The sequence below is a fragment of the Euleptes europaea genome, chromosome 5 (assembly GCF_029931775.1).
Source record: "Euleptes europaea isolate rEulEur1 chromosome 5, rEulEur1.hap1, whole genome shotgun sequence".
Lineage (NCBI taxonomy): Eukaryota > Metazoa > Chordata > Lepidosauria > Squamata > Sphaerodactylidae > Euleptes > Euleptes europaea.
Genome location: NC_079316.1, coordinates 34,694,838 through 34,709,146, shown reverse-complemented (window position 1 = coordinate 34,709,146; position 14,309 = coordinate 34,694,838). Strand labels below are relative to the sequence as shown.

General features: G+C 42.7%; 1 protein-coding gene across 1 annotated transcript in view; it reads right to left on the bottom strand.

Annotated features, from left to right (window-relative positions):
* Nucleotides 1–4,888, bottom strand: part of GK5 (glycerol kinase 5) — a 31,453-nt gene extending 26,565 nt beyond the window's left edge. The window contains exon 1 of the mRNA XM_056850400.1: nucleotides 4,745–4,888. Coding sequence (XP_056706378.1) covers nucleotides 4,745–4,888 — 144 coding nt within the window. The remainder of the gene's footprint in view (nucleotides 1–4,744) is intronic.
* Between the last annotated feature and the right edge of the window lie 9,421 nt (nucleotides 4,889–14,309).

The following is a 14,309-nucleotide window of genomic DNA, read 5'->3' as shown; positions in this document are numbered from 1 at the left end:
ACAAATAGGGGAAAAAGTTAAATTACATTCTAGTTCTCAACTATCATAAATATTTGCAGTGTGATTCAAAGCAACACTTGAAGATAATAACAAAAAAGCCTTGTAAAATTCTAAAAGAAAATGAGTGCTATAAAAGGTTGCTTTTTTTGCCAGCAAGTAAAAAATGCCTGAATTCATTAAGATTGTGCCCACTTCCAGTTTCTTAATTACATCAAGTGACACAGTGGTTCACAGTCCAACTGAATGGGCTTTCTTTGGTCAGAAAACGAGGTGAGCATTAGGAGTGAATGACACACAGTTTCCCAATATTTCTGGACAAAGGAATTTAAAAATTGCTAACTTCAGATGACTGCTCCTAAGATGAAAACCCTCTTCAGTGAAGGTGTCCCATTGTCAACAGATATCGCTGTAGCTATGGATTGGATGGGGACCACCAACTGTGGGAGTGGATAGGCCTACCAAAGGGCCTTGAGTCCAGCCAGGCTGGTACAGAGACCCTGACTATATGGATACGTTTACCTCCATGAGGGGGCTGTACAAGCAGCTGCCAAAATTTGCGCAATTTCCCAAGTAGGATGGGCTCATACAACTTGCCACCCCGCAGAATCCCAAGATTTGGCTGTGAGCAATCGTATGAGGCTGCTGGCACTGTGAAGTGGCCTTGTAGCATATGAATTCTCACCATAAGCGATAAGTAACTCCTAAGCTCTTGCCTTTAAACATTTGAATCCTCCCACAGAAGAAAAAGATTTAAATTCTTGCAAGCTATGAAGGCAACTTGCAAGAATTTAAATCTTTTTCTGGCCCATAATACTCATGTAGCCAATTTGGGGAAAAGGTCAGCCCGTTTGATAATCAATTTCCTCCGGACCAAAGGAGCACATTACATTCCAGCAGGACTCAAACTTTTATCAGGCGAAAACCCTAGCACAAATGCTATATGGAACACAACTCGACTCTTCACCCTCTTGTCTTACTCCCATTGAACGTGTGCAATCTAAGTTCCTTAGAGCTGCCCTGCAATTGTCGAGATGTGTTCCAAATGCCCTGATACGTTTAGAAACTGGCATGATGAAGGTGGAGGCAAGGATTGTCCTGTCCTCGATCTCTCTCTGGATGAAAATTAACTTCAACCCTAATGGTCTTCTCCCACTGATCCTATGTGACTCCTCTAGATCCAGATGGGTGATAGCCATAGATGCCAAATTAAACAACTTGGGTTTTACACCCCCGGCTTTACTTCAGTTAGGGTGGGAACAAGCTAAGCTAATTATATCCCAAAGGATCAAAGACATCAAGAGACAAACAGATCTAGCAAGGGTGCCTCTATTCACTGCACCCCTCCATACTAAATACATCCTAGCACCAGCAGCCTATCTCCACTATTTAGAGATAATAATTATAGAAGGGCCTTTACCCTGGCCAGATGTGCAGCCTTACCATCTGCTTTGCTTGAGGGGAAATATAAGAAGACACCCTGGGAAGAGAGATTCTGCCCCTGCAAATCAGGGGACTTAGAAACTGTTGAGCATGCCCTCCTGAACTGCAGTTTCTATACATTACCCCGTTCGAAGTTTATTGAGCCCCTCTTATCGAGATTGAGACCTGACAGGGCAGGTGAAAGGTTTGAGATGCTCCTACAAGGGGGTAATCCTTCAACCACTCTTCAGGTTGCGAAATTTTGTTTAGCAGCAATGAAAATTCGTCACATTAGAACAGCACAATTGACAGATGTGTCCCAGCTGTAATTCTTTTTTTAAATGTTTTAAAAATGTTTTAAGACTCGGACTGTAATTCTTTGATTGTAAGAATCTTTTTGTCCATGCTTTCCGTTTTATGTTTTGACTGGCTAAATGCTGCAAATAAATTATCTATCTATCTATCTATCTATCTATCTATCTATCTATCTATCTAGCTATCTAGCTATCTAGCTATCTAGCTATCTAGCTATCTAAATCTCTTTCTTCTGTGGGAGGATTCAAATGTTTAAAGGCAAGAGCTTAGGAGTTACTATGAAGCAAGCTATAAAGGCAACACCCTGACCTGGACGGCCCAGGCTAGCCTGATCTTGTCAGATCTCAGAAGCTAAGCAGGGTCAGCCCTGGTTAGTATTTAGATGGGATTCCACCAAGGAATACCAGGGTTGCTGTGCAGAGGAAGGCACTGGCAAACCACCTCTGAACGTCTCTTGCCATAAAAACCCCAAAAAGGGGTCGCCATAAGTCGGCTGCGACTTGACGGCACTTTACACACACACACACACACATGAAGGCAATATTATACCGTGCTCTCCATCTCAACTTTGGTAATTGAAAGGGTGAGAAAAACCCCTACCAACAAGTTACAGCCCAAATAAAGATTGGGATCAGATTCAGCTAAAAGAATATATTGCGTTGGTACAAATTAGGGACTTCTGCTTTGGGAACAATATTTGAATCAACAGCACATTCCACTGTATTTTGAGAACTGTTCTTGGGTTGCAGTAAATAAAAGAATAATATAAATGTACAAAGAGATTAAATCTGGGATCAGATCTCCCAGTGCTTTAAAAAAACTCTTCAAAAGAACCCTTTAAAACTTTTACTAGCCTGTGGCAGAAACAAATACAAGAGCAATTTAGGTACATCAATTACCACAGGGCTAACAGCAACTCTGGAAGCTGTTTATATCAGGAAAGTGGCATGGAAAAAGCAAGTGAAACCTGCCTGGGGTGCTGCAATGCTCAGAAGAAAACAGTTATATAAATATTCTAAGTAAATCGATATATACATTCATATACGTAGATTACTTCCTTTTGAACTAAAATATTTGTTTTAACTATCATTAAGTTTGCTTTTACATTCTTTTTTTGCAAAGAATGTAAAACTTTGGTTTTGGTATTTGGTTAAAAGGCTACACTATGTTTTTGTTTTTTTAATTTAGATTATGATCTGATTCGTTTGATTTTACAGTATTGTTAACAACTTTGATTACAGGGAAACCAACCTCAAAATATTTTAAAACAAAGCTGTTTGCAACTAACATTACAGGCTGGTCAGCTTGTTCAGGTGCTTCTCCACCACAACACACACCTTTTGGCTACACTTTGATTTTTTAAACTGCGAAACATAGCATAGGTTACAGAAAGCTGCCCTGGTTTGTAATCTGAACTAATAAACTAACGTGGGTGTAAATGTGGATTTACTTACAAGTTAATCTGCTTAGAATCATGCTATACACCTCGTGGGAAGAACTGTTACGTAAGCAGAAAATGGCAAACTAGGTCCAGAGATATCAGATGTTTATCTTTACACATCAATCTGCCTAGCAAGCAAAACACACAGGGCATCAAAGAATCTCTTCCTGCACTCTGGTCCCAACCAGCAGCATTAAACTAGAAGGTACCTTCAAAGGAATTTGTGTGTTTACACACCATCTCCTTCAATTAGTTCTGTCACCCAGGCCGATCCCAACCACTCCTCTCTCCCACTGCACAAGCTCTTCTGGAGCAGCAATGTAAAGAGGCAGAGGCCGAAGATCCAGATTCCCAGTACAGCAGGGATGGGAAACCTCAGGCCCGGGGGCCGAGGACATTTTCTGCGGCCCTCGGGAGCTCCGGGGCTGGGGGTGTGGGGGGGGGGAGGCGTGGAGGTTGGGGCCTGGTCGCTTGGGGCTGGTGTACACAGGTGTGTGTGTGGGGGGGGGAAGGCTTTTCTTCTTCTTTTTCGGGGGTGCCCTCCAGGTCGTCTCTGTGTGGTCTCCCCTGGGGTTGCCAACCTCCAGGTGGTGGCTGGAAACCTGGAAACCGTAGTCTCCCCCCCCCCGGGAGATCTGGTTTTGGCCCCCGAATAATGTTATAAATGTGCAAATGACCCTTGGCAGGAAAAAGGTTCCCCACCCCTGCAGTACAGTATCCTTTCCTCATCCGTTGCCCGCTGAAGAGGAGACAAGTCCACCCTCCGAGCTCATTAATCAGCTGGTGAGCCCAAAGCAGAACTTCTTCCTGTTGAGAGAAAGTGCCTCTAGCACAGTGATTCCCAACATGGGGTACGTATACCCCCAGAGGTACGAACCAGGACATTTAGGGGTACGTGGGGAAAAATTGAATAATACTGGAAATATACATTTGAAATAACAGCAACTATATTAATTACAAACATTGCAGCAATATGAAGGGTACAATTTATAGAAACGAGCTGCCAAGGGGGTATGCAAACGAAAAAAGGTTGGGAACCACTGCTCTGGCAAGAATGGGGGGGAGGCCAAAGACCACCCCCCAACTGCGTGAGGTTCGTGGGAAAGGGAGGACCCTCTAGACACAGGTGTGAAAGGGTGATGTAAAGGAAGGGTGTCCCCAAGCAACACAAGAACCAACACAGGATTCGTTATAATGGCAGTAAACCCCCACTGGTGTAGTAGAAAAAGAGCAAGAGTCCAGTAGCACCTTAAAGACTAACAAAACATTTCCTGGCAGGGTGTGAGCTTTCGTGAGCCACAGCTCACTTCTTCAGATACAGCTAGAATGTGAATCCATCTGTCTTTAATTCCCAGTGGGTCGCCGTGTTAGTCTGTCTGCAGTAGTAGAAAAGAGCAAGAGTCCAGTAGCACCTTCAAGACTAACAAAAAACATTTCCTGGCAGGGTATGAGCTTTCGTGAGCCACAGCTCCCTTCTTCAGCTTTATTAAACGCTGTCCCGCGGGCTTCAAAACAAACCCACCCCCACCCATCGCGGTCCATCCAATACAGGCCTGCGACTCTGCTCACCTGCTTGGCGCTGGCGCCTTGGACCGCGGCCGCTTTGTCGTAAACATGGCACCGTATGACGGTGCTGCCCACGTCCACCCCGAGTATATACTGAGCCGGGGCGGCCATGGAGACCGCGGCGGCGGCGGCGGCGCCCAGCCTCATCCTGCCCGCCGCCCTTCCTCAAGCCCACCGCCGGCCTCAAGCCCACCGCCTGCACCAGCAGCCCTCTGCTGCCAGGGGAGCGCCCAACGCCGCCCTCAGCCCCTCGCAGGGCGGTCAGCGAGCTGCACCCGCTCTCCCCCACCAGCGCGAGGACAAGGCAGAGGAGGAAGGGGGAAGACAGGGAAGCGCCTCTTGCCCAGGGCATCGACTGGGGCGGGGACTGGGCGCGCGCGGCGCGGGTGGGTGTGCGCCAGCGAGGAAGCCAATGGAGAGGGCTAGCGGCCTCCAGCGGGCTTCATCACTGGGGGGTGGGTGGGTGGGTGGGGGGCGGGAAGAGACATAATGCGCTGCCTGTGGTGGCCCTTCCGGAGCGGCCCGGGAGAGGAAGCAAAACAAGCGCTTCTTTCCCGCTTCTCTGCAGAGGGTCCGGCGTCCAGGGCAGCTCCGCGTTGGTTAGACGCCGCCTCGCGCCGGCAGGCCCGCCCGGCGTCCCCGGCAGCAGCCATCTTCGCCCCCACCCGACCCCTTCATCCTCGAGCAGGGGTCAGCAGCTTTTGACAGTTTCGCGTCAAAACGACGTCAAAATTCACAGCAAGAGGTTGACGTTCTTAAGCTTGCGGAACTGGAAATATGCAAGCGGAGGTTACCGACTGGTGGTGGAAAGGGCTGTCAAGTCACAGCAGACCTCTGTAAGGATGTGTCACTGGCCACCAAGACTAGATTAATTCATGCCATTGTATTCCCTATTACTGTGTCTGGGTGTGAAAGCTGGACAGTGAAGAAAGCTGATAGGAAGAAAATAGATTCCTTTGAAATGCGGTGTTGGAGGAGAGGGTTACGGATTCCGTGGACTGCCAAAAAAAAAAAAAATCAGTGGGTTATAGATCAAATCAAGCCTGAACTGACCCTAGAAGCTCAAATGACTAAACTGAGGCTGTCGTATTTTGGTCACGTCATGAGACGACAAGAGTCACTGGAAAAGACCGTCATGCTAGGAAAAGTTGAGGGCAGCAGGAAAAGAGGAAGACCCAACAAGAGATGGATTGACTCAATCAAGGAAGCCACAACCCTCAATTTGCAAGATCTGAGCAAGGCTGTCAAAGATAGGTCATTTTGGAGGACTTTCATTCATAGGGTCGCCATGAGTTGGAAGCGACTTGACCGCACACACAAAGCATCTTCAAGAAGCCCTATAGTCCTCTATAGTCCCATTAAAAATATTTGCCTGCCTTTTCTTTCACATACTGGCTATTCTAGCATCCTGCCTACCCACTTTAATATACTTTTAGGTTAAAGATTTTTCTTTTTTAAAGAGCCATATTTGGTTCTGTATTGAGCCATATGCTGTAGACTGTCCCAAATTGCCTTCAATTGACCAAAGACCCTTGCGTCAAAGTGAAAAAGTATATCAGCATCACAGGGCATCAGGGCTGCCATGGGTAAATGTTGTTTTCTATTTGGGCTCCTGTGCTTTTACAACATAACTGCCCTACTAGCTCTGAGCAAAGATCCCAGTGGACAACCAGAAAATCCTGGAAAACTTAAAAAGCAGAGCATGGCTTTACTGTTGCACACAGGCAATGGTTCAATTGCCTCCATCATAATAGAAGCATTGCTTTATTTACTATTTTATATTCTCCTAAAATAGTTGGACTTTAAGAACCTTAGCACTAGGTAATAGTTCATGAAAGCATACTCTAGTAATGTAACATTATTACTCTTGTTCATGCTTTTTCACATATTCATAGCAATATTGTTGGCAATATTGGAATAAAGACCCATATGAGGAGTCCTTAGTCTTGCAGAACTTGTGGATACTTTTGGAATTTTTGAGGATGGGGGGTGGAAGTAACCACAAAATGGCTGTTACGGTGTGTAAGGGTCAGTCACAAAATGTTGGGACGTTGAAAGATAAGCATCTTTATATGATGGAACCAACTGCTTTGAATAGGTGCTCCTTACAGATACAAAGTTGATACTGCCTGGGTTCTTTTGAAGCCCTTCCTACAGGTGAGGAAAGCCAAAACTGGAGAAAACATGCTTTGTTGAAGAAGCAAATGTTAGCTTCCAGACATTAAGGGGGTAAATCTAATAGCATCTTTTCTAATGGAATAGCATGCATGCACACAAGGAAAGCAGTATCCTGATTCCACTTATTTCTGAAGTAGTTACTTTGGTTATCATTTTGATTTAAAAAAACCCTGAAAATAATGCTTGTTTTAAGCCAAGCAACTCTGGAACCAACTAAAAAGCTCCTATAGAACTGTGGAAGAGTGTGTTTAAACATTTTAGGTGGGGTCTACACTATCAAGTCTCTTCCCCAAGCCAAAAGTAAAGTAGCATTTTAGTACATCAACTAGTATTCAAAAAAAGATGTGACAAACTGAGAGAAGATAGCTTTGTAGCAAAATCCAATGTCACATTCATGAGTTACAATGTTATCAAGGGGTATATTTTGTGGAGAAACCTGTAACAAAGAAACCTCTATAATCACTGTTGTTAAACAGCATGTACCTTTGTATTCTTCACAAACATGGCCTACTGTAGGGACCAGGAAGGACATATGGATGATCTTTGAATTCTGCATCATGGCATAGATGACTAAAGTAGACTCCCATATTATTTACAACTAATTATCAATGGTGACTAAAAACTACAGTATGTTTGCTGGAAGCAGCAAGTGAAATTGGTCCTTAATCTTCGCAACAAACTCCACTGCAGCTTTGTGGCAGCTTTAATATTGCTGTCCCCATTCCTAACCACTATATTCTTCTGTTTTTGATCCAGCAAGCATGGGTACAAGTACTTTTACCCACAGATTGCAATTTTCCTGCCTTCCCTCACCCTGCAGCAGCCCAAATACCCCTCAAAATCCTATTCCTTGGGTTCCCTCTCCCCCAGAAATAAGTTTTTAGTGGCATTTTGGGCTCCCGGGGAGGATTATCATGTTCTATGGTCAGTGGTGGGCCCATGGGAAAAGTTGTGTCTCTATTGTCTTTGTATAGTGATAAGTGCTGCATATTATAAGTTATTATATTAGGTGCTGTGGAACACAGCCAGGATGGTGCTGCTGCAGTCGTCTTGTTTGTGGCTTCCTAGAAGCACCTGGTTGGCCACTGTATGAACAGACTGCTGGACTTGATGGGCCTTGGTCTGATCCAGCAGGGCCTTTCTTATGTTCTTATAAGTGTGATGGGGAGACCATTCCCTGGGGCACTTTAGACTTGGGTAACAGTAATACAGGGCACCCAGTCGTAGTGAAGAAATGAGAAAGTTCAACAGCTCCTAATATGATAAGGTTTATGCCATTTATCTTTAAAAGGAATGTTATTGCTTATTTGTGTTGGTTGTTTAATGGCTGCAGCTCTCGAGTATATAAAATAACAGCACACATCAATATTACTGTGCCGCAAAATCAGTGCCTCATTTTCCTAGTCTTTGTTGCTGCTGACAAAAAAAAAAAATCCATGAAAAAGCGATCTAATACTTTTTAAGAATCATCATCATCAGATCTAGTTACATTGAATTCTGTCCATTCTATGTCTTTTTGTCCATTCTGAACCTATTGCTGATCAATTTAATTGGGTATTCCATGAATTACATGAGAGAAAGAAAACAGTCTACTCACTCAAATCATAATTTTTAGATGCCTATCATGCGTCTGTTAATTTTTTTCTAAACTAAAAAAATCCCCCAAAGAATTTAGCTTTCGCTCATAGGGAAGGTGTTCTAATGGGAGTATTTTAGTTAACCTTTTCCATATCTTTACCCAGAGCAACAATATCCTTATTGAAATGACGTCAGCTACACTAGATGCACTATTCTGAGCGTAGCTATACAATACAGCTATATAAAGGTATGATTATTAATTTTCAAATCCTTTCCTAATAAAATTCCAGCACAGTGAATTCCTTTTCCACTGCTCCTGCAACGGTGAGTTGACATGTTCATAAACCAAAAAGCATCATGGCCTCATGATACTTTGCCTGGGAAGCCACAGCCAATTCAGTAGTATCCCTACAGCTTCTAATGTGGTGTATGTCACTGACAGTTGCAGGCCCTATCAATAAAACAGAATAAGGTCCAGGAAAAATGGGTAAGGAGGGCCACTTTCTGTACACAGTGCTAAAGAGGGGGTGGCTGGTTGTCAGAGGGAGGGCCTGGAAAGCTTCAATGAGCCATTCCATTTAGTCAGGCTGCAGTTTCTGTGGAAGCGGGGGAGAGGAGACAGCAATAGGGTTTGGTCTTGCTCCTTTAGGACCTCTGAATCATTGTACTCATGAAGGCCTCACCTCATGGTCTGATAACTTAGGCCTCTATTAGTCATCTTTTGGGCTTTGCCTCACTGTGGTCCCTTATGCACCATACTATGATCCAGTTTAGCCTGAAATAACCTCAGTGGCCAGGAACCGTTTCTGGATGGAAGATTGGGATGGTTAAAACGTGACCTGGAAATGTAGAGTTATGTAGGTATCAAGTTTGACTGTTGTATCAGAACTGGAACATTCAATACTGAATTGCTCAAGCTGCGATCTAACCCAAATCTTGAATGGTGACATTTGCTCTTATTCAGCTTTTGACCAAACCCTATGGTCTAGCAGCACTGGCAGGTGGTTTTTTTTAATGTGCCCCTTCAAGTAACATTATGGCCCATCTTAATACCACTCACTTCTAGATCTTTGCTACTACAAACAAAACAGCTTTATAGCAAATTAACTGAATTGTATCTTCCTAGCCTTCTTTGAAAGAAAAAAAGTGGCTAATTTTCAAACTTTGAATTAAAGTTATATTATGAATGCAAGTGACAAATTTTATCTGAATGATGAAAGACAGATTTTAAACTACAAACACAGAAAATGCAGATTAAGCCAACACCTGACATCAATTGGTTGAAGAAAGCAAGTCTACTGAAAAGCAAAATAGATAATTTATTTGCGGCACTTAGCCAGTCAAAACATGATAAAATGGAAAGCATGGACTAATAGATTCTTACAATCAAAGAATTACAGATCGCGTCTTAAAACATTTGTAAAACATTTTTAAAAAGAATTACAGCTGGGACACATCTGTCAATTGTGCTGTTCTAAGGCAACAAATTTTCATTGCTGCTAAACAAAACTTCGCAACCTGAAGAGTGGTTGAAGGATTACCCCCTTGTAGGAGAATCTCAAACCTTTCACCTGCCGTCAGGTCTCAATCTCGATAAGAGGGGCTCAATAAACTTCGAACGGGGTAATGTATAGAAACTGCAGTTCAGGAGGGCATGCTCAACAGTTTCTAAGTCCCCTGATTTGCAGGGGCAGAATCTCTCTTCCCAGGGTGTCTTCTTATATTTCCCCTCAAGCAAAGCAGATGGTAAGGCTGCACATCTGGCCAGGGTAAAGGCCCTTCTATAATTATTATCTCTAAATAGTGGAGATAGGTTGCTGGTGCTAGGATGTATTTAGTATGGAGGGGTGCAGTGAATAGAGGCACCCTTGCTAGATCTGTTTGTCTCTTGATGTCTTTGATCCTTTGGGATATAATTAGCTTAGCTTGTTCCCACCCTAACTGAAGTAAAGCTGGGGGTGTAAAACCCAAGTTGTTTAATTTGGCATCTATGGCTATCACCCATCTGGATCTAAAGGAGTCACATAGGATCAGTGGGAGAAGACCATTAGGGTTGAAGTTAATTTTCATCCAGAGAGAGATCGAGGACAGGACAATCCTTGCCTCCACCTTCATCATGCCAGTTTCTAAATGTATCAGGGCATTTAGAACACATCTCGGCAATTGCAGGGCAGCTCTAAGGAACTTAGATTGCACACGTTCAATGGGAGTAAGACAAGAGAGTGAAGAGTCGAGTTGTGTTCCATATAGCATTTGTGCTAGGGTATTCGCCTGATAAAGTTTGAGTCCTGCTGGAATGTAATGTGCTCCTTTGGTCCGGAGGAAATTGATTATCAAACGGGCTGACCTTTCCCCCAAATTGGCTACATGAGTATTATGGGCCAACTTGGATCCAGATGCCTGGATTGTCGTTCCAAGATATTTATACTGGGTGACCTGTTCCAGCCTGTGGCCATTAATGCTCCACCTCCTATATTTAGGACGTCTACCAAAAGCCATGACTTTTGTTTTATCATAGTTGATCATCAGGCGTTCTTTCTCGCAAAACGTTGCACCTCTCATAAGCACCCTCCTGAGACCAACTGGGGTTCTTGAAAGCATTACCGCATCATTGGTGTAGAGCAGTATATGAATATGCCTGTCCACCAGTTTAGGAGGATGCAAATCTGGTGCATTCAATGTGTTAACCAGATTATATAGTAGGCAAAAAGCTGGGGAGCGAGAAGACAGCCCTGCCTAACACCTCTATAGGTGTTTATGGGGGCAGTAAGATGTCCTCCTCTATTACACCTGACTCTCAGTGCTGTATGTTTGTGCAGGGCTCTCAGCAACATCAGGAGCCTTTTGTCTATGTTTGTGGCTTTAAGCTTGTGCCAAAGTAGAGGTCTGGAGATTGAATTGAATGCTGCCCTGAAATCAATGAATGCCGCATATAAGGAGGAATTTCCCTTATTAGAGTATTTCTCTGCAAGATGTTGAAGGACAAGGCAGTGCTCTATTGTACTCTCCCTTCCCTAAAGCCTGCCTGTTCTGTTGCCAAAATATCCTCTTGGGTGAGCCAGAGAGTTAATTCATCTAGCAAGTGTCTTGAATATAATTTGCTAACGACGCTTAGGAGACTAATAGGCCTATAGTTGGACGGGTCCTTCCTACTACCTTTTTTATAGAATGGGATAACTATTGCCAGCCCCCAATCTTTAGGGACTCTTCCAGTAGAGTCTATAAATGTAAACAATGCTGCTAGAAAGGGGGCTCACCAATCTATATTCTCCTTAAGCAGCTCAGGGGGATACCATTATATCCAGGGGCTTTGCCCTGTTTTAGTTGGTTGATAAGAGATTTAACCTCATTTGCTGAGACTGGCGGCCAGGAGGGAGTCTTTGACAGGTCAGGGCTATAGGGGGCCAGAGGATGCACATCGTCATAAAGGCTCTGGAAGAATATGACACACCTATCCGCAACCACATGTGAATCTAAAGGTGAATTCTTTTTAAAGCAAAATAATTTAGTTTACATTTTTATCCAATCAGACATACCAAGTTAGTTACAAAAAAATTGTATTAAACTTCTATATAGTATTTGATTCATATGATTTATTCCTTCCGTGTATATTTTACATTCATATTTTAAAATACCTTTGCACAGTATTTTGCGTAATTACAAGCTATAATTCTGAAAATTCACAACACTAAACACAAAAATACACTCCCATATTAATTCATATGCCAATTGGAAACATTGCATTTAGCAGATAAACAAAGTTCTTTTAAAAAAAGAAACTATAAAATATGCACATAAAAGTCTTCCCTTTCAGATTTTAATAAAATACTGCTCTGTACAAGATCTTAATGAAAAATTCCAGCATTTACAAAATACACTTTGAGAGAAATGAGCAATATACCTTTATTTTAAAAAACCCAGCTGAAATTGTGAATAAAATGCCAGAAGCCAATTATTTATTATATATATATATATATATCTAAAAACTGGGCACCACATGTAAGGAAAATAATACTGAACCTGCAGATGAACAGAGAAAATAATCTGTGAAATACATACAATACACAGTATAGAAAGGAACCAGATGGACACTTGAGGTCCTAGTGTGAAAACAACTGATAAAAATTGATGATTTTGCTGGTTTTCAGATAGTCACCTTTCATAAACCTTACTTCAGGTGCTTCCATTACTAGTGTGCTGACAGAAGAGGCTATAATAAACTTAGGAAATTTAATAGATAAGAAATTCCCACCCCTGGATTAAAATTATGCCTCTAGGCATGCCAACTCATGAAATTGACGAACTACTACACAATGTTTGGGTAAATAAAATGGTTTCTTCATGGGATTTTCTTATCATATTCATCAAGACTGGAAAAAATCTGGAGGACTGAGAAAATGAATATTAAACTATAATAATGAATGGACTATGCCAGTCATGTAAAGCTGGTGAATGGAAATATAGGGCTTAGGCTTGTCAGGCCTAGCCTAGGAACCAGTGGAAGACATGGGGGAGCATGGGGGGGGTGGCCATCGGTGACAGTATGATGTCACTTTTGTGGAAAACCTGGAAGTCATGTCACAACTCATTAGGAACTGCTGGAAACTGAGTTTTCAGCAACCTCTCTCTATGGGTTTATCATAAAGTTTCTGGCAATTGCTAAAAAGACGTGACATCACTTTAAGGTGTCCCCTGGTTTTCGTCAGCACAATGGCCATTTTGAATTTCCCCCCCTGCTGCTGCTGAGAGCCGTAATGGGAAGCTGAGGACAGGGAATCCCCTGCCCCCACCTGGGGGCTGATCACCCTAAAATGATCCAGCCACATTACATGCCTTTATATTCCATTAATTTCCATGGCAGCATTAAGAATTTACTTTTATTCTATAATTTAAATCAGTAGGACTCTATGATTTTTCACTTTGGCTAAGGATTGTGTACTGAGTTACATGTTGGATGGTCAATTCTCCTATTGCAATACACCCTACCTTTAAACTAAAGGCGATATAATTATTTGTGATATAAAAATTAATCTGCATATTTTGAAAAAGAACCTTTCTGTTATCATCCAAGAGATGGTGCCAGTATCTTTTTTGCTTTGTGTTCACACACTGGGTTGCTTAGGTGCTGGATATATTACCCCAGGATAAAGACACACTCACAGGCATTTTCTCCACATGGAGATTAATCTTTGCTCTGAAAAAAGTAAGAAGTGATGCATGGAGTAAGGAGGCCTATCTGGCCAGGTGCGTGGAGGCTGTGGTGGGATGGCTGGAACAGAGAAACCTGAAATTGAACCAATCAAAGATGGAGTTTGAGGCAGCAACGGTTTAGTAGATCAGCTGGACTTTCTCCTCCCTTGACCCCCTTCCCCTCCTCCTCTTTTTTCCTCCTCTCCCTTCTTCTCTTTCCCTTCCCTTTTTTCCTCCCCCGCCTCTGCTGGCTCTTTTCTTGGATCTTTTCTTGTCTCAACTTGAGGACTCGCTACTTCTAGATCACTGTAGGGCCTTTGCCTACAACAGTTTATGAGCCCACTTCACCATCAGGAAAAAAATTAGTATTATTTAGTAGGTATGAATTTAGACTGCCATCTTTAACATGATTAGTAAAATGTTTTTAATTCTATGTTTTTATGTATTATATATTGTATTGTATATATTGATTGTTGGAAACCACCTTGAGACTGACTTGGTTGGGAAAGGGCGAGGTATAAAGTCAATAAAATAAACAAATAAAAAAGACTGCTCCGGCTACAAAATAGTGATTCTTTAAGCACTGAATTTGCTGGTTAAAATGGCATCCCTCACCTTAATA